The sequence below is a fragment of the Pimephales promelas genome, chromosome 11 (assembly GCF_988280905.1).
Source record: "Pimephales promelas chromosome 11, fPimPro1.hap1.1, whole genome shotgun sequence".
In the NCBI taxonomy this organism is placed as follows: Eukaryota; Metazoa; Chordata; class Actinopteri; order Cypriniformes; family Leuciscidae; genus Pimephales; species Pimephales promelas.
In genome coordinates, this window is record NC_142779.1 from 8,131,606 (window position 1) to 8,150,948 (window position 19,343).

At 36.2% G+C, this 19,343-nt stretch overlaps 2 protein-coding genes across 4 annotated transcripts in view; both read right to left on the reverse strand.

Annotated features, from left to right (window-relative positions):
- The window catches only part of sema4ga (sema domain, immunoglobulin domain (Ig), transmembrane domain (TM) and short cytoplasmic domain, (semaphorin) 4Ga), a 33,896-nt gene extending 30,011 nt beyond the window's left edge, over positions 1-3,885 (reverse strand). Inside the window, exon 1 of the mRNA XM_039672291.2 lies at positions 3,721-3,885. The gene's annotated coding sequence lies outside the window, so the exon portion shown is untranslated. The remainder of the gene's footprint in view (positions 1-3,720) is intronic.
- Positions 3,886-4,286: 401 nt separating this feature from the next.
- On the reverse strand, positions 4,287-18,906 carry slf2 (SMC5/6 complex localization factor 2). 3 transcript variants are annotated; one of them, XM_039672359.2, is made up of 22 exons: positions 18,803-18,906; positions 18,205-18,244; positions 17,834-17,911; positions 16,565-16,950; positions 15,475-15,669; positions 15,341-15,374; positions 14,267-15,234; positions 14,074-14,153; positions 12,876-12,986; positions 11,829-11,996; positions 11,420-11,522; positions 10,419-10,506; positions 10,194-10,335; positions 9,945-10,038; positions 9,663-9,839; positions 9,323-9,417; positions 9,097-9,184; positions 8,759-8,866; positions 8,562-8,639; positions 7,103-7,189; positions 6,928-6,996; positions 4,287-5,501 (listed from the first exon to the last, which is right to left on the reverse strand). In XM_039672359.2, exons 4-22 carry the CDS (start codon positions 16,940-16,942, stop codon positions 4,962-4,964), a joined length of 3,603 nt encoding a protein of 1,200 aa, XP_039528293.2. In that variant the 5' UTR covers positions 16,943-16,950; positions 17,834-17,911; positions 18,205-18,244; positions 18,803-18,906; the 3' UTR covers positions 4,287-4,961. The 3 variants fall into 3 exon arrangements, with proteins under 3 accessions (XP_039528293.2, XP_039528291.2, XP_039528292.2); XM_039672357.2 differs by lacking the exon at positions 17,834-17,911 and adding an exon at positions 17,950-18,036 and having other exon boundaries at positions 18,803-18,902; XM_039672358.2 differs by having other exon boundaries at positions 17,834-18,036; positions 18,803-18,881.
- Between the last annotated feature and the right edge of the window lie 437 nt (positions 18,907-19,343).

The following is a 19,343-nucleotide window of genomic DNA, read 5'->3' on the forward strand; positions in this document are numbered from 1 at the left end:
CGAAAACGACCACGGATATTGAGACACGGGATGCAATTCGCTCTGTCGTGGAGAATATATTCCCGGCATTAGCAAACTGAAGCCCGAACAAGAAGAGTGTTGGTTAAACATTTCCAATGGAGGTGATGTTGTGGCCCTACTCCCAACAGGTTTTGGGAAAAGTTAAATTTATCAACTATTACCGATCGTCAGTGAAAAACTGAGCAGGCCAAAGGCCAGGAAGGCGATAGTTGTGATTGTGACCCCCTTGGTTGCACTCATGGAGGATCAGGTTACGGAGGCAGCAAAACTCGGTCAGCCATGTTCACTCCGGTATTTCACTCGATGGTTTCGTTTTCGCATCATACATGTGTTTACAGTGGAAGTTCGATGCGGCTGAGCTGGCGAATAGCACATGTCCATACGTTATGTGACTGGCTTACAGGTAACCAATTAATGATTTTAAACTTGCGAGAAAGAAAACACTTTTCAATTATGCCATGCCAGACTTTGTCTACGAAGCAAAGCCAAGTAGCAGAGTTTGGTATTACCAGGCTAGAAAATGATTTATCTCAACAAACAAAGCATTAGCAGATGTAATCACTGAATGCTTCAGGAATCAAATAACTTTTCTGCTGAACTGCTCAGAGAACGATGTTGATTGAAAGTTTGGGCCAAAACTAGAATCCAGTTCAAATGTAAGAGGTTTATGAATGAAATCCATTACAGGATTATAACGACACAACCATCAGCAGTTTTATTATTCTGCCAATTCAGATGCCCTAGAGAGAATGAGAACTATAAAGAAAGAAATATAGAATAGGTCAGGCACACGAGGAGGCAAGATCTTCCCAGTGGAAAATCTCTTAGCACTAACGCCATAAAAAAGCAAATGAAAGCAAATTAATTGGCGTCCACTGTAGCCCACAGCTCAGCACAGTGGTCTTATGCTGTGTGGTCACATCAGACAGAAAGAGATCAGTCGAACACACACTGCTATTTATTATTCTACACAGCAGGAGAGATGGGCCAAAGCCAATACAGAAACAATATAAGATCGGCTGCAAGTTAATTTAAAAATAAAGTGTTGAGTTGTACAACAGGGTACATGGCATCGAGCTGTAGGGTGGACCGAGTCATGTGAAAAGAATTGAGCAGCTGCAAAGAGAAAACGATAGCTCTGTTTCTGCAAGCAGCAAAGCTCAACAGTGACTGCAAGAGACCCTTCATGCATCTTTAAACAGCTGTCAATCACCTTGAGCACATTTACATCCGAGTCCTAAAAAGTGAGCAGCACCGACAAGCCCTTTAACTTCATATCATGAATTTTGATTTCATTAATGTAATCGAATGACAACGACATGCTGTATATTCCATGCGTAAATGACCTGCAGGGTCTTTGTGACTGAGTAAATAACCAAAATTTTGACATTTAAACACTGCATTTCTTAATTTACATAGCAGTCTAAAACAGCAGACCGGTTGAGTGTCTAATAATCTTCCACAGAAATTCAACAGCATATCCGCCATCTAGTTCATCATCACTGAAACATGATCCATCAATATTCTAGCACAAGCCAATGAACGAAGAAAGTAAATAAATAAATAAAAGTTTTCATAGAGGATGGCAGACCAATGAAGCTAGCCTAAGATATTAGTATAACTAAATCAATGTTTGGCTTATGAATGAGAATTGCATAATTATGAAAGCCGTCTTTTACAAAAACGTTATTCTTGCATGCATGAGACCATGAGGATAAGCGATGATAGTGCCCAATTGTACACTGGGTCATTGACCGGATGCTAAATCACATGAGGGACTGTCTCTTTTTCAGCTGAGAATAAAAAAGACATTCTGTTGAACTATAAATAGCAGTTAATAGAGAAGAAAAATCATATAGCAGTATGCAACAAATCCGTCTCCAAAGACGTCTTTGCACAGCTGATCTGAGCAGCTCTGTATCTGCCTCAAATTCAGCTTAAAGAAACAATACCACATAAATGCATAGTAAAAATGCTGCTTTGAGCCACACCAGCCCCTATAATATCACTGACAGCTCTGATGCTGCTTTGCATCTGTGTAAAATGATGCAGCTTTAAACTTTGTTGATGCCATGATGAGAGAGCAGGTATTTTTTTATTTAAAATCGTAATATGTAAGACAGCATGAGATCAGCAATGCTTCAGCATAAGATTCAGCATTAAACGCTAAAGACTTTCTGAATTATCGGTCAATTATGTGTTTAAATATCTAATTATTGCTTCATAAATATAAAAAGATATTTAAAATACAATACTGGTGTGTCACTAAAAGACTTCCTTCTCCCAGATGTCATTTAAATTGGACAGTTAAATGTGTTTGTGCAAGGAAAACTGCCCAGAAAATGCTAACTGTCAGGCGAGTAATTCTTCGTGCATTAATCTGAATAAACGCAGACATGTCCACATCTTTCTGGAACGCTTTCACATCACGTACCAGAAGCCTATCTCTCAGTCATTTGCCCTTTAACAGAGTTTAATGGTTAACTTTTAATGAACTGGTCTTTGTCAGAAATATTTTACATTGTATGGCAAGCTATTCTCACATGTATTCCCAAAAATAAACTATACTTGCAACCATTTGCTAGCTCTTAATACTTTACCACTAGTCACATTACCAATACTTACAAGTGAGTATTACATTTTAACAAATCCGGTGGCGATATGGTTCAGATATTGACTATTCTAATTGCTCTTGCCACATATTTTAATTTTTTTGTTTTAAAATTACTTAATTCTTATAGTGGTAATATATATATATATATATATATATATATATATATATATATATATATATATATATATCCCAATAGTTTCTAGTGTATTAGAACTTGTATTAGATTGTATTATTTATGAGAAATTAGTATATATCCTGAGTCTGACTGTTGCGAGTAACATTTTTATTTCAGCCGGTAATTGTTTTACTTAGTATTAGTGTATTTAAGAGTGCGCTAAAAACGAATTTGTTTTCATTAGCATTTGAAAATGTTTAAGAATTTTCTGTTTGTTGTTGTTTGGTATATGTTTTATTGGTTCTAAGTTTTTTATTCTTTTATTTATTCTTTCTGTACAGCATTTTGGTTTCCACAGGGTGGTGTTGAAAGTGCTTTATAAATAAAGTTTGAGTTGAGTTATATGAAATGACTAGTCAGACTGGTATTTCTATCAAAAAAAACCTAACTAGCAAGAATAAATTATACATAACCATTTGAATACCCAATTTTGTCTAATAATAAATAATTATTAGTGTCTGTCAAAGTATTAGAAGACTATAATACATGAGTAGCCTAGTTACAAAAAAAAAAAGGAAAATAGTTAGTTGTCACTGCTGGGATTAGTGACTGGTATTAAAAAAATAAGCATTAGTTTGACTAATTTAAAACTAGTAAAAAAAAAGGGTGCAATCCAATTTCTTACTAATAATTTAGCACTAGTAAAACAATTCTTTTTAAGGAATAAATGTCAAAGCGGCTTGCCATATACCTTGGTATTTCGTCTGTGTGAAATTATAATTTTTAGCTTTTTCGTGTCGTCTATATGTTGTTGTCTTCACTCAACAACATGTCAGAGACTTCATACTGATCTGTCGGAAAGAACTTCACTTTCGTGCGAAGCTCACCATTGAGATGCAGACGTGCAGTATCGACAACAAATATCGATAACAAAAAGAAAAAGTGTATAGTATCAAAGTGGTCTACTTACTGAAATGTCTTTCGTCACAAACCGTCCAAAAACACAGGAAAGTCGGCTAGTAGTTACTGTAAAGCCGAGTATCGTGAGATGAGAGAGAGAGCAGAGGCGCAGATTGAACTCAGCTGTGAGTCTGTGCTGAGCGTGCCCGCGCGCGAGCCTCGTCACTCGTCACAGGTAGATACTATACGCCCTCCTGCGACACCATCTCACAATACGCTCGAACAACAAACATATCAGGTTGGGGGGGACATTTGGGCAACCGCATTCCTTCGCTATCTATTGGACAAAGCACGCTTACACAATTATTATAATAAACCAAGAGCACTGTTAAAACACGCTCACACTCTGTTGAAGATGTTGTAAAACAGATCAGAGAACATGATAGACTGATGCTCACCACAAAACAAAACACACAATTGTGAACATCCATGAAAGAAGCTTGCCATCTTTTTTAAAATCACACGTGTTGCTCAATGATCACCACCATTTGGAAGAGATGAATAATGCAAGACTATGATGTAAACACTTGTAAGACCAGGCTGGTCATGAGTGTGAGTGGAAACAGACAGACCATATTTGTTTTATCAGAAGCATTTATTTTCATAAAAAATAACCAAAGGATTTTATATCTTTTTAAGAAATACAGCCTTTTTAAATAATTAATCCTTATGATAAACATCACTGTGAATTTTTTAATTTTTGAGGAAGACTGGATTGCCAACAACAACAAATAATAAAAATACACTATATCCACTATACCTAATGGGATGCTTAAACATCCGGAAACCTACAGAAAACGTTGACAATGATATAAGCCCTTGCTTTTGCTGTGATATTGTCTGGATAAAGATACCCTGGGTTTTTGGCAAACTAAAAATGTAATGGAATAGATTACACAGCAGCATAAAGAGCAGGTCCTAATAACTACCAGTGTGCACATTAACCAATGTTACGTTTCAACAAATGAAATATATGTACATAAAAAATGTTTAAGGTCTCGTTTTTAGAGACACCAGGGCCAAACATTTAATAATAGACCTTATTTCTTAAAAGAGATGAACCTTGTAAAAACACTATACTCAGAATGTATTATAAACAAGATGTAAACAGCTACAAGCATCACGTGTCACTGAAAGACTATAACTATTTGTTAATGGTGAATTCCTTAAATTATGTGCATATGAATTGAGGGCAACAAAGGTGTGATGTAAAATTCTAACATGACCTGAGAATGTTTCAACAATTCTTTCTCAAGACTCCTCCGAATCCAAATACATCCCCTCTGAAATCCCTTCCTCCATTCCCTCTTTCATCTCTAACAGCTCCTTATCTTTCTCTAACAAGTCCTCAAGCTCCTCTAGTGCCTCGGTGTATTCTTCTACAGGTATGTGCTTTCGGTCTTCTTCATGAGGCTCTTCATCTTTAAGAAGCTCCTCCTCTCGGTTCACGAGATCCTCGTCGTCGTCATTCTCAAAGTCTTTGTGACTTTCAAACAGTTTTTCATCGGATATTTCTTCCAACTTTGCATCACCTAGTTCGATCAGCTGTTGCTTTGGCTCTTCACTTTTCTCCTCTACATCGCTGATGTCCTCCACACAATTTTCATTGCCTCGTTCTATGTTCTCCTCACACTCATCTTCCTTTTCGCTCTCAGCATCTTCGTCTGACTCCACGGTCAGAGTTTCATCTGTACTCGCTGAAGTGTCTTGTGCTTTGATGCAGGACTGGCCCTGAGGACTGCTGGGCACCTCATCCTCTGGTGGGGGCTTCCAATAATCATACAGCTTTCCCTGTGAATTACACAAGAGACAATTCACACAAAAATGAAAATGCAGTCATTATTTACTCACCCTCAACTGTCGTGCCAAACCTGTTTGACTTTATTTCTTCCATGCAACACAAAAGGAAAACATTGGTAGAAAAAATCAGGCTTCCTTTTTTATCATTCAATTAACAGTTTGATAAAAGTAGTGCACATGAAAACTATATTCTTAGTGGCCATTCATACAGAAAGCCTTTTTTGGTTTAAAAAAAAATCAAACTTTTTCACTAGATGACAACGAGACTCCATCACTGCCCATATACAGTAAGGGCGCCTCCATTTCCATAAGTGTTTTGACTGATATGAACCATTCAGACCTTTTTTCTAAAATAATTGAATGGATGCTATCTTTGAACTCTTGGCATGAAAACAAACTGAGGTCTCTACCCTTCTTTCATGATTTTTCATGTTTATCACAATTTCAAAATAAAGGTCTAAACACACCTTAGGAGTATGAAAATATTCTTGTTGCAAATTGATAAATTACGACTCCTCTGTAATTTATTTTGAAAGTCACAAAATATGGAAACTAGAGATTGTAAGCTTTCAAATGATATATAGTTTAGGTTTAGTATAGGATTAGGATATACTGTTTTTAAAATGTATTGGATTTGGGCCCACCGGTGGGCCCGTGACACTTGAATGCTACAGTTTTAGGATGCAGTGTCATGAACAGGATGCATATCTGTCTAAACATATCTGTCTAGCACATGTTTATATAGAAAAACAAACAAAAAGCAAAGCAGTGGAATTCAAAAACACGTTCTGCGTGTACAGCAGCTTTTCATCTGATGTCAAAGTCTTTCAAAGTCATACAATAGCTTTGTATGATTTTTACAGAATATCTTGACATTCGCTCCAGCATCAACCAGATTTAATTTATAAATAGCTTATAATGGATTTGCGATCAACTGATTTATTGAACACACAGATTTTCAGCTAATTCTGTTCCTCCCACAAAGCCATTATATTCTAGGAAATTTTACATTTTTTAAGGATTTTATGATCATTCGATGGTCCTTTTGCTCGTTTTTTTTTTTTTTTTCAAGCTTGAAGAGCAACCAGGACATTCTTTAAAAAAATCCTTTTGTGTTATAGAAAAAATATATAGTAATTAGGTTTAGAAAAAACATATGGGTGAGTCAATAACAAGGCTTCTATTTTAAGTGAACTATTCTTGGTAATGCATGCATGACCGTTAAAATAACATCACTGACACAGCAAATTCTTCAATTTTCAAACAATGTCACTAATTCTTTCAGACTGACATTTTAGCTGAAGTCTGCTGCTGCTTGAACTATGAAAACACATGTGAGCAAAATGTTGCCTTCACAGCCAGCTAAAAGTAATAGCAGCTTTCATCTGCATCAGTTGCCTGTATCCTTACACATTACCTCTTGAGGCCTTGTTCGTCTGAGAAGCACCTGCCACTTTGTGTATATTCTTGCCACAAAGTCTTTCACCTACAGAAGACAAAAAGAAAAAAAAACACTGGCAATAAAAATTTGAATCCCTTTGATATCAGCAGAATAAGGGATTCTCAGAGAACAGAATAAAGCTGCACTTCACCTTGCTTCTGTACAGCATTTTCTCGCTCTCCCTTATGTCACACTTAATGTGCTTCTCCAGCTGAGAAGAAAGACTCCGCAGATCATTCTGGCAGTGAAAGAGGGCTAAAGTTAGTCCAGTTCAGAAAACAGACACAGTCAGATGTGCTTTACTTCATTTAAACAATATTGAGATGATAAATTAGACCACTGATGTATTAAACTTTTGCACTTGGATTCATTCTTAAGAAAAAACACCATTAGGAATTGGTTTGAGTCAAAACTCTATATGTGGTGAAAATATTGCTGGCTATTACAAGACTCCTAAATATTCAACTCTTGACATTCTATAGTCAAATATATTTGTATAATGACATTTGCATAATAACACTGACAACCACTTTCCTACACTTTCAGTTCCATGTCTCCCTTAGCACTTAATCTCATCTTACAAAATCAAACTTTTCAAATGAAATCAATATACTATATTATTTAGTAAGCAGTTGTGTAATAAGATAACGGACAGTCAGCCCCTTAAGGATGATACAAGATCAAACAAGTTCTGCTCACCCTGTCGGGTTTATTTCACCATAATGACCATCTAATTATACACTGTCTCTCATTTCATAATGTTAGTGCATTTATAAATGAAAATTATAATACATCATATTATTCCTTGTCTTCATGTAGTGACCTTGATATTATTTAACAATTTTGACTGTACTACTGTTTTTAAACATTAAAAGAACATGATTAATCATCCTGTTCTGTAACACAAGTACACTGTAGCGTGAAAAAAATCCCGTTTATCTCTAATTAGCAACAATTACTTTTGAAATATTGGTTCATCCGTTTTATTTTTCATCTAGTAAAGCCACTTCAGATAAAACATGCAAATTGACATATACTGTATTGAATATTGTCAACAGTCTGAAAATTAATAATTGAGACCGATCTTGTTCAAGATGTAATGAGAAATGCTTTAAAAAATACACTCATGCAAACTGAACCTCACCCCTCCAAACATCCATTCTAGTCAGTAAAATCATCCCTTACTTCAATTCAATTTCACACAACTCCTTTTCTCTTTAGAGAGTAAAATAAGTTATATTCTTAATTGGTTCCCGAGGGTGAGAGTGGTACCAGAAGACAGAGTAGGGCTGTGTTCACAGACAGGGTCTTTCTGTGACTGATTCATTAACACTGCTCCTTTATGAGTGCACTGTAAAATAAGGTTAGGGGGGAATCTATTCACAGACGCATCACGATTCTTCTGGATCGATCCAGAAAAAAATCTAATTAATAATTCTGATGGATGGAAAAGTATATTTAAAACCAAACATGAAAGCGGCACAACAATGATAATTAAGATACATAGAGAACTGTTTTGGAATTGGATTTTACCTCCCTGAAATTGAATCAAATTGTGCAGATGGCTCCCTTACTATAAAATGGTATATAAAAAAAAATTGGACACTTACTCTCTGGGTTGAGGGTAAAAACTCAAAATTGGAGGCTTCATTTGTCAAAGTCAAAAGGCTGTAGCAGAGGTAATATGCCTGTATGAAAGAAGATCATTTATCAGCTTATTAAACTAAGTGGTTTCACTATATCACTCTTAGATATTAAAAAAGTAATGATCCAATAGCTCTCAGCCTTTAGATGGCTTTCTGCTCACTTGTTGGTCTAGAGTGGCATCACAGTCCTCTGCTCTCCTTGCAGACCGGAGGACTTTCAGCAGGGATGAGGGACGCATTTGAGGTAGGAAAGGTTTCAGCTCAGATAGCTGGAAAAAACATTGTAAGAAACAAAGATGAGTCAATCTCATTACTTCAAAACTGAAAGATGTTTGACAAAAGCATGGGCTGCCAAGTGTAGTTGGTGAATGATACATCTGCATAATTCAAACTATCACGAATCATAAAGCATCTATAGACCATTTGGGTGTTTGGGTCTATAGAGCAAAATTGTCTCTGAACATTGAAAAGCTGCTAATATTCTATGGATTATTCTCACCATAAACTCTGTGCCTGAGAGTTTGTAAGTGCAGGTGTGATTCAATAGCTTTGAGATGATAGACACACTTAGGTGCCGTTTTAATTGCCTGTTGATGAAACAGTAGATGAATAATTACAGAAAACTCTTAAAGTAAATGCTGATTCACCTAATTATCTCTATAGTCTACATTAAAAAGTCTACAAGTAGAATAAATATTCATTTTGCATTACAGGTTTTCACTCACTTTCCACGAGTGCTATCTGGCAGAAGATAAACGAGTCTCCTGAGGTTGTGATGATCTTCTGACAAATCAGTCAGAATCTGGCAAGCTTTAGATATCTACACATAGAAAAAAAGAGAAAGCGAGAATGTGAGAAAATGAACTGACAATTTTAAAATCATCTGTCATCATTTTCTGTTTTAATTTTTAATATTCGGAACACAAAATATGTGACTGTTATTAATTATTTAATGACTAGATTTCAGGCTCCAAAATGAAAATAGCTTGGAATGGCATGAGGGAGAGTAAATGATGACTCTTATTTTTGGGATAACTGTGGTGAATATTTAACACTGTTTCTGACCTGTACATCCCAGTTTGTGATGTTTTTGAGCAGATTCTGAAGCAGGAGGCTGAAGTCTCCAGTTGGTAGCAGCTGAAAATGAGTCTCCAATCCAATTCTACACACCACCGCCAGAAGCAACAGCAGCTCCTCGTCAGTGTACGCTCTCGGACACAGCGCAGTACACAGAGAGAGGTACTTAACAAATAAAATAATACAAACAATATTGAAAATGACATTACATTTAAAGCTATTTTAGCATTAAACAAACTGATAAAACATTTCTTCAAATATTCAGCTTACCTTGAGAACACTCTCTAAATTATGCATTGGTATAGTGGCTTTCATTTCAGATATCACTCGGTCTTGGCTGGTGTCTTCTGGCTGAAAGGACTCTCTGCCAAAACATACACATACATTAAAAAGGCAGACTTAGCATTATTATGAAGCTTTTTCTAATCATGACTTATGTCTAACATTTAAAAGACCAAAACATAATAGTACTACAAAAGTTATAATGCGGCAGAAAGATATTAAAAAAAAAAAACTCACAAAAGGTCTCCCTCATTAAAAGGGGGTTGAAGGGCTTCCAGAGGGAAGAGACTGATGAACGACGCCCCCATGTTCAGGAAAACCAGAGTGATGTCCCGTATAGAGGGTTCCCACACTTTGAAACTTTGGTTGTGGTGTTCAACTACAACACAAAAGTCAATTTTACTACTTTATAACTTGTACAGGTATAGCACAGTTGGCCATTGTGAGGTATTTTTAGCGTACCGATGTGTTGAGCAGCTGACAGAGCAATGGTTTGCAGGGACTGGAGGATCAGTGAGGTTACGACAGGGTTTGGGTGAACTGACATCATCTGAGAAAAAACAACAACAACATAAATCTATACATTCATTTCCATCAGATAATTGCCTGTAAAAGTGCCTGTAGTTTATAATGATGAAAAATATACACTTTAGTTTAAGGTCCAATTCTCACTATTAACTAGATGCTTATGAGGATGCATATTACTAGGATATTGGCTGTTTATTAGTACTTATAAAGCACATATGAATGCCTTATTTTGCATAATCATATTCTACATCCCTTAATCCACCCAATACCTAAACTTAACAACTACATTATTAACTATTAATAAGCAGTAAAAAGTAGTAGTGAAATAGTGAGAATGTATTGGACCCTAATCTAAAATTATCTGAATTCTATTAGATTGTATTTATTGAACTGATGTTGTCTCTTTTGTAAGAAACGAGTTGAGTCTGCAAATTTGTATGCATGTTGAAGTCCTACAAGCATAAGCTCTCAGGAAAGTAACCTGACTGTAATGTATACGTTTTGACAGGTTTAAACGGAAATGTCCTAAGGTTATGCAGGTTTCCCATGAGAGAGTAGAAGCAGGAATTAACCAAAACAAAATGAAACAAGGCACATTTTATAACTCAAGACAGATGTATATAATGTGAACAGCGTACCCTAAAACTGCAACAAATTCATATAACAATACAAAATGAAAGCAGCAAATAAATATATTACCAATACAGCTTATAAACAAAAAACTGATCAAAAGATAACAGGTCAAAAACATTTACATTTAATGCATGAGACAAAACCTACAGTGTCCCTAAAAAGTATTAGATTACAAAATATAAAGTAGCATTTTTAAGTGTAGTTTAAGTTCTTTTGGGCCACTATAAATACTTCCAGATGTTACTGACTAAGCATACAGTGTTTTGTAGGACAGAAAATATGAGGAAAGAGGATGATTTTACCTGGAAAAGCCAGCATGTAACCTCAGGCTGACAAGGGAAAGAAAAATAGGCTTTCCTCAACAAGCCAGCACTGATCAGAGACAACACATGTTCAGTACGGGCCCTATAGAAAAGGAATCAAAACATTCATATAACAAGCAGAACTTTCATTTTATTCCCTTTTCACACAAATAATAATAAACACTCATTCTTCGAGAAGTGAAACTGATATTGAGTTTAACGGTGTCTGGTTAGTAACAATGGAAAATTACAGATCTCAACAGAAGAAATAAATACATTTGTTAATTTTCCACATTTCAAAAAGCAAATTTTGACATTTTTGACACCTTTTTAAGTGGTATCATACAAGCAAGAGAAAACTGGACATGATTTGTGTTAGGGTACAGTGTTAAATTATTCCCAGTCTTACTGAAGGAGGATTTGTTGTGATCTGTTGTGCGGAGTCACGCTAATCTTCCTCAGGTCCAGCGTCTGGTGGTTGAAGAGTCGACCAAACTTAGCAGGTGTGAATACCTCCTCTCCTGGGTGGATGTCCCTGATGGCACATGAGGCGACCGAGTACTTTTGCAAAAATTCCCTAAAAATTAAACAAATTTTTCACAGATTAATGATAAATATCCAAGAGGCTGACAATATTCTACATAACACTAAGCAGCATACCTATTCAAACTATATTCATGCACATTCACACACACACACACACACACACACACACACACGCACACACACACATATATATCCAAACAAATTATTCATTTAAATTAATGCCTTAATCTACTGTAAAACACAAAAAAAGATTAAAGGTGCTCTAAGCGATATCACATGTTTTTTAGGCCCAAACATTTTTTGTCACATTAAGCAAACATCTCCTCACTATCCGTTAGCGGCCTGCACTGAAAAAAATAATATGCTTTATCTAATCAATAAAATTGTGGCAACATATTACAAGCAATATTATTAATTAAATTGTACAAATTAGAATTAATTAGAATGTTAATTTGATTAACTATTACTCAATTCTAATTTGTTCAATTTAATAAATAATATTGCTTGTAATCTGTTGCCACAATTTTATTGATTAGATAAAGCATATTCATTTTTACAGTGTGTCCCCTAAACAAACTGTAAAAAACAATCAGACAACCCAGGCTCCACAAATGGCAACAAAAACAAACTGCGGCAACCCGCTCCACGAAACATAACAAACTGTTCCAGCCAATAACTGACAAGAATGCCCTGGGGGTGGGGTTTGGGGGGTCAGTGCAGATGAGGAGGAGGGAGGGTCTATCTAGCCTCCATTTTGTTTGAAAATACTTTAAACGTAAACAAGAAGTCACGTCACCCGACATCCCTTAGAGCACCTTTAAATGATAAAAGCATTTTTTTAGTCATTACTAAACACTGGATTTGAAAAACAATTGGTGTGAATGAAACCAGCCAGCCATTAACAAAATACCTGTTCTCAAGTGAGATGTCTTCCTCATTATTTTCACTGTTCTCATGCTCATATAAATTCAGCAGATCCTCTTCACATGACTCAAGTAACTGTCTCTCCAGCTCTTTTGACCTGTGTATTAAAATAAAATAAAATAAAAATTAAAAAGTGAGTCAAGTAATTAGACATTTATTAGTGTGAGACTGTAGGTTAAATGCAGCGTGCTTTGACTTTACAAATTCTGTCATGGCATAATCACAGGTCTGTGAGACTGACTGTATGAATAAACAACATTCTGACGATTTTACACACCCAAAGTGTTACTGCCAGAATGCATGACATCAATACAGCAAGAGTACTTGGAAGAATAAGTGAATTAGGACTATACTATTACATTTTCAGAAGAAAACAAATGTTTGTGTGACTGGTGTTTTAGGTAATTTTCAGCACATTACTGGTGTTTCTGGGATTGGTTCTTCTCGGTCATTCACGGGACAGCCTTGTCTGAAAAGCTGCTCAAATTGTTCAAAGTCAAAAGAACCCACCTAAGTCTCTATGATAGTATGGTCCCTATAAGATATTAATGTAAACTAATAAGATTGTTCTGTGGTCTTATTGTCCACCAGGCAAAATTCATAGGTTTGATGACTGCATTGTTGATTTGAGGTATAATTTATGTCCGTAGTCCAGAGTTATGCCAGTATGAGTTATGAAAAAGTGTTTTTTCTGCCACGTTTATCTGTAAATTATGCAAGCTTATTCTGTCCATTAGATCGAAAGATCTGAAAAGGATCTGTTCATCATATAAAGTGACCATTTCTCTTCTGAAGGTTTTTATTAAACTGCTCAATTTATATGGATTTCTTTTATGATGTCTTTATGTTTGATGGAATGGACTTCCAATAGAGAGATATTAGGTTTTGACCAAAAATACATTCATTTGTGTTTGAAAGATAAATTAAAGTCTTTGGATTTGGAACGACATAAAAGCGAGTAAATGATTAACATTTTAGGTGAACTATCCTTTTAATAGCAATGTTTGCCTATAGTAAACACCACTGGCATCAACACTGATATCTCAATTATTCTTGAATAGAGCTCGATTTGACCTCTCAATCATTGAAATTCAAAGCACGACAGCAATCCAAGGACTGCCAAGCTCAAAACAAGACTTGTGTTGGGGGGGAAAACAAAAAACAAATCAGGTTTTCAAACCAACCTCTGATATTGTTCCTTCTCTTGCAGCATCTGCTCCAGTGTATTTATATAACTAACGGCTTTGGTTTTCACTGCCTCGGGCTAATACAGATGGAGGGAGAAAAAATATATTTTTTTAGAAGATCAGCCATGTCAAAGATTGATTAATGGCACATGAGGTCATCATGAGTTTTTCTGAATATTCTTAGACTTACTGCAGCCTTTTTGACCGGTGTGTTGGGCTCTGAGAAAGCATCTTTCTCGGGAGTTACCGGTACACGGACACTCCAGTCCAGGATCTCCCGTAGGGATGGCAGCTGCTCATCTTCACGACTACTGCTGCTGCTGCTCAGGCTGATAGCACAGCTTTCTCTCAACTCATCGCCCGAGTCGTCTCCCAGTTCAATATCTAAGGGATCTTTCCATAGGAGGCAGCACTTCTGTTCTCTTGATCCTTCTACTTTCACCGACACAGCTGGGCCAGGCATGATAGCCTTGGGGCTGCGTGACTGCTCCACTTTCAACGGTGTACTTTCATCTGGTTCCATCTTACATGAACTGGCTTGCTCTGCAAAACTGGGTGATCTTAGATCAGTCTGATGGGGGGATGAACGAATTTGAACACCCTTCTCGTGGCTGGATGAGGGGCTTGTGTGTGTGGAGACAGTACAAATTTCTCTCTCATCATTTGTTTTTTTGTTATGAGTTTTGGATGATGAGAAGCAATAGTCTGGAGTAAAGAGGGTATCGATGTCATCGAACGCTGTGGTTGACTTTGGAGAGACTTTGCGCAAATGCGGTTGACTGGGTGGAGTTTTGGTATTTTTAGGCATAACATCTTTAGGCTCTGCAGTTGTGGGTGATTTAGTGAGTTGTAATGAGTGAAGTTTGTCACTTCCCATTTTTGAGTCCTTAAAAAGCTGCTTGGGGGTGGTGGGTGAAGGTCTTGGTTTGTTGTTGGTGTTTGATGTGGAAGGCAGCTTTTTAGGAAACTGTTTCTCATTTATAGTTATCACTGAGTCATTGCTGGACTTCACAAAAGCACGTCTGACAAACTTTGCAGGTGAGGTTGTAATGGAAGAGCTGGGGGTGGCTTGGAAATCAACACATGGCCGTTTAAATTCCTTCTCACTGTCTGTACTACCCTCTCTTTTTCTCTTGGCAGTAAAGGACAGCCTGCCCTCTGTTGGCATAAAGGGGTAATTGAAAATTAACCAGTTTAGTTTGAAAAGTTATCTAATAAACAGCTGGACAGTGTCAGTAATGTAACATAGGGTAATAATCCTTACCTGGACTAGTCTTCTGTTGAGACATGCTCAATTCCTGTAACACAACCAAACAGGGGAAACCAGTATCAGTATAGTTTTATTTGCCATTTCATTTTAATGCCATTTCAACATCTGTGGCTTACTATGAACTGTACCTTCTCTAAGGACATGTTGGTACTACAATGGGAGGTTTTGTGGTCTCTTTTCTCATCAGGTTGGTGAACAGAGGTTTTGGGTCTCTGCTGGAATGATCTGGAATTATGGCTCTCAGGATTATGCCTGTAGTGAGTTGGCTGAGGAAGAGTATGTCTCCGATCCTTCACAGATGACTGAGACAAACCTCCTCCAACCTGAACACAAAACATCAGAGCATTAATGTTCATGAAGTTAGAAAACAGTAAGCAGACAAGCTATAAAAATTATGAATACAATAACCAAATCCATTTTTTAGACAAATTAATTTCCAGTACATTGGCCTTTCCAGTCAATTGTTGATGACTAGAAAAGACATTTTAAAATAAAAAGAATCATTCTGATTTATGACGGATGCACTAATTAATCAGATTGATTTGAGAACCAGTTTGACTGATTCACTAAAAAAAAAACATTATTATCTTACAATAACAATTTGCTCACAAATTGGACATGTTGTACATAATAGCAAGATAAATAGCCAATTAAATATTTTAGATTTGATCATAAATACAATCAAAATTCACATCAAAAAATTTGCCATGACTTTTAAGATGTATTAATTTCTATCACTTTTACATCTTGAAAAACCCTATTTTAAAAATTCCATAATATTTCCACATTTTACATGAGCGTGAGAGCCCTGAATTCCCCCTCAAATATACTTCAAGAGTATTTAATAGTGCAGAGAACCATGAACATGCAAATGTGTAAATTATTGAAATATTAACTTAAATTCTACAGAGGTATTACGAATGTTTATTTATTAATTTATTATTTGTATTAATTATTTGGCTTTCCAAAATGTAAAAATGGTGGAAATAAATAAAAAATGTATAGTCATGGCAATTTTTTTTATTATTATCTATGCTCATCTCTAAAATATTTCAATAGCTATAACTAGCGATTGTGTAAAATAAAACCTTTGAAATTTGTCAAAGGATCCAATTAGTGTCGAACTGACAAATGTTTGGGAATGCCTGCAAAAAAAATATTGTTAGAAATATAGATAACTTAAAAATGCATTGAGAAGAAATAAATAGTTGCAGTTACCCTCAGGTTTTCATTCAGCTCTTTACTGAGAGCAAAAGAAAGTTCTCTTTCTCTGTTGTAAGTACTGTTCCTTCGCAGACTGTCCTTTTTAACCATGGTGGGATTAAGAGAGACATTCTTACTGTTGCCATGGTTTGATTGTATTTTTTTCAGAACAACTTTGCACTTCAGAATACCATCCTGTTCTTTGGCTTTGAATGCAGCTGAAGTGGACTTGTCCCTCTGCTCCAGCACAGGGTTTTCAGTGGGGGGGATGCATTTAGGCAGTGAGATCAAGAGTTTTTTAGACTTCTCAGAAGTTTCAAGACATGGACTACCTGTCCCAGGATGAAACGTGGCATCTAAACTGTTGCGTCGTGGTATACCAAGTGGAATCATTTCTTTTACTATAAAATAAAAATAAAAAACACACTGTCAGACATTCAGACAAAAAAAGTGCAAAAGCAACCCCTTCATATCAACATGGAAGATGTTTTAAATGTCAGAGCCTTAAGATCGTTAGCTGGCACAAATCAGACATTTCAGATATTAAAGAGCATTAGCATCATGACATCATGGCTGGAATACACTACACGACTTTTTCACACAAAAAAAATGATTTGCAGTCTGGAGGAGTCAGCGAAAAATGCAGAAAGTCAAAGTCAATGCCGATTTTGGGTAGTCAAATTTTAAAAACTGCAGAAAATCACGTAGTTTATGATAGGCACAGACTCAAATTTTAAGCTTATTCAGAATAATATTCCATCCAGTCGAACGATATCAAAAATGTTTGATATTTTGAGCTGATTAAAGAACAAATTTTGTGCAAAATCTATGCAAATTCGTTGCGTTCAGAACGACTTGAATGTCTGGTAGTTTGTGATTGCCCTTTTTTCCTCAGTGTTTCTATTACAAAGTGTATGAAGCCTGGTGTTTTTTAAGTGACTCTATTATGCCTTTGACATTACCTAGCATGTAGTGTGTAATATAACCAATTGTGAATGTAAAAGGTCTGCAGGAGGCTATGCGAGACTAGGTTTAGCGAGACTGTATCCTTGATTGAACCCTTTCAGACACTGAGATAAGAATGATGCTGCAATGTGTCTCATGAGAAAATTGACTTTGGATGCACAGAAATCTATTTTGGAGACCTCCAAAATAAAATTAGGAACCTTTAAAATAGCGTATAGGGTCACTTTAAAATCAGTTCCAATAATCATGTAGTGTACTTCAGGGTTATGTCAACAAAATAGTGGGAAAAAATCTGCAAGCCAATCCATTCAACATTACCATTATAGCCACCACAGCAGTAAGCCCACAAGCAGACCAACAATGCAGATCAGCAGCAGCCCAATACTCCAAGCATTCCTGTACAATATATAACGTCACCACACTCGTGATCTCACCCATAGAGGTAATGTGCTTCTTGAGGAAACTTGACATTTTACACAGATGAAAAACAGACAGGTGTCTTTAAAAGTCTTCTGAGTGATCTGTACAAAGTAATAAGTATCAAGGGTTAAAACAAGTAGACTTTACGTGCATGCATGCAAAAACTATCATTTGCTTAGACAACCAAATCCTGTTCTGTGAAGTCTGTGCCATTACACCACAGTGCATCTCTACAGTAATAGATGAAAGAGTTTACATTTTTAACAGACCTGTTACATGCTTCCAGTCTTCTATTAGGTGGGCGTGTGTCTGCAAACAGAAAGGCAAATGAGGAAACTTTAGCTGCTCGTACTGGTGTATAAAAAGGAAATACTTTTAACGCATCCCTCTCATCATTTGTGTTGACTTTCACTATTTGTACTTTGTAACGTGAATGGGCGGGAACAGAACAGCTAACGTTAGTATGCTATAGTCAGTTCTTGAGAAACGAAAATAACAATTTGGCAACAGTTCTGCGTCAGTTCAAGTCTTCGACCTGGGTTGTTTTAACCGAAGTACTTGATGTTTTATGAAAAAAAAAAAACATAAACAGTTTCACAAAAATGCCAACCGTAAGTTGGAAGACGCTAACGTTACCATTATGCTCCAGCACGAAGCGTGACACACAGGCCAACTAAAATAAAACACTAACTTTATAAAACAGCGTCTAGTTATAGTTATAAATGATACATTTTGCAAGTACATTTGTAAACCACACCGAACTAGCTGTCAAACACCGAGTGACGCTGACGGTAAACGGCAGTTCAGTTCTGAAAAATAATAAAATGTATTTAAAACATTACTAAATAAATTGTATGAGATGCGTACCAGCCCTTGTGGAAATCTATTCGATACACTCCATAACCATGATGAAACAAGGTCTGTTTTGTTTGTCGGGAGCCGCCATCTGTAGGTAGGAGGAGCGATGGATGATGTAGTTCACGGAAACGGCCAATAGAGGGCGCTAAGATCGAGCGCCAAAATTAAAAAACAGTGCAGCAGACAGGTTTTTTTTTTTTTTTTAATTGCTCGTGCAGCAGAAAGTAAAGCTACCTTTATTTCCGCAGCAAAAAATAAATAAGATAAATTATGATAAAAAATAGATATAGATGTATAATTTCTTAGAATGCTCCAAAATATCACTGGAAATTATAAAATATAGATTTGCCTTTTTATTTAGGCTAGCCTATTAGGCTATTTATTTTTCTTGTTTTTTTCTTGCAAATTTGACTGGTAATAATTCTACACTTTCAAGAAAAGTGAAACCACTGAGTAACTGCAAAACCAGCTGTTCCCAGAAAGTGTTTCTGTTCAGCATGCCTAAACAAGTGTTGTGAATATAGCAGAAATCATGTGACATATTGCTTCA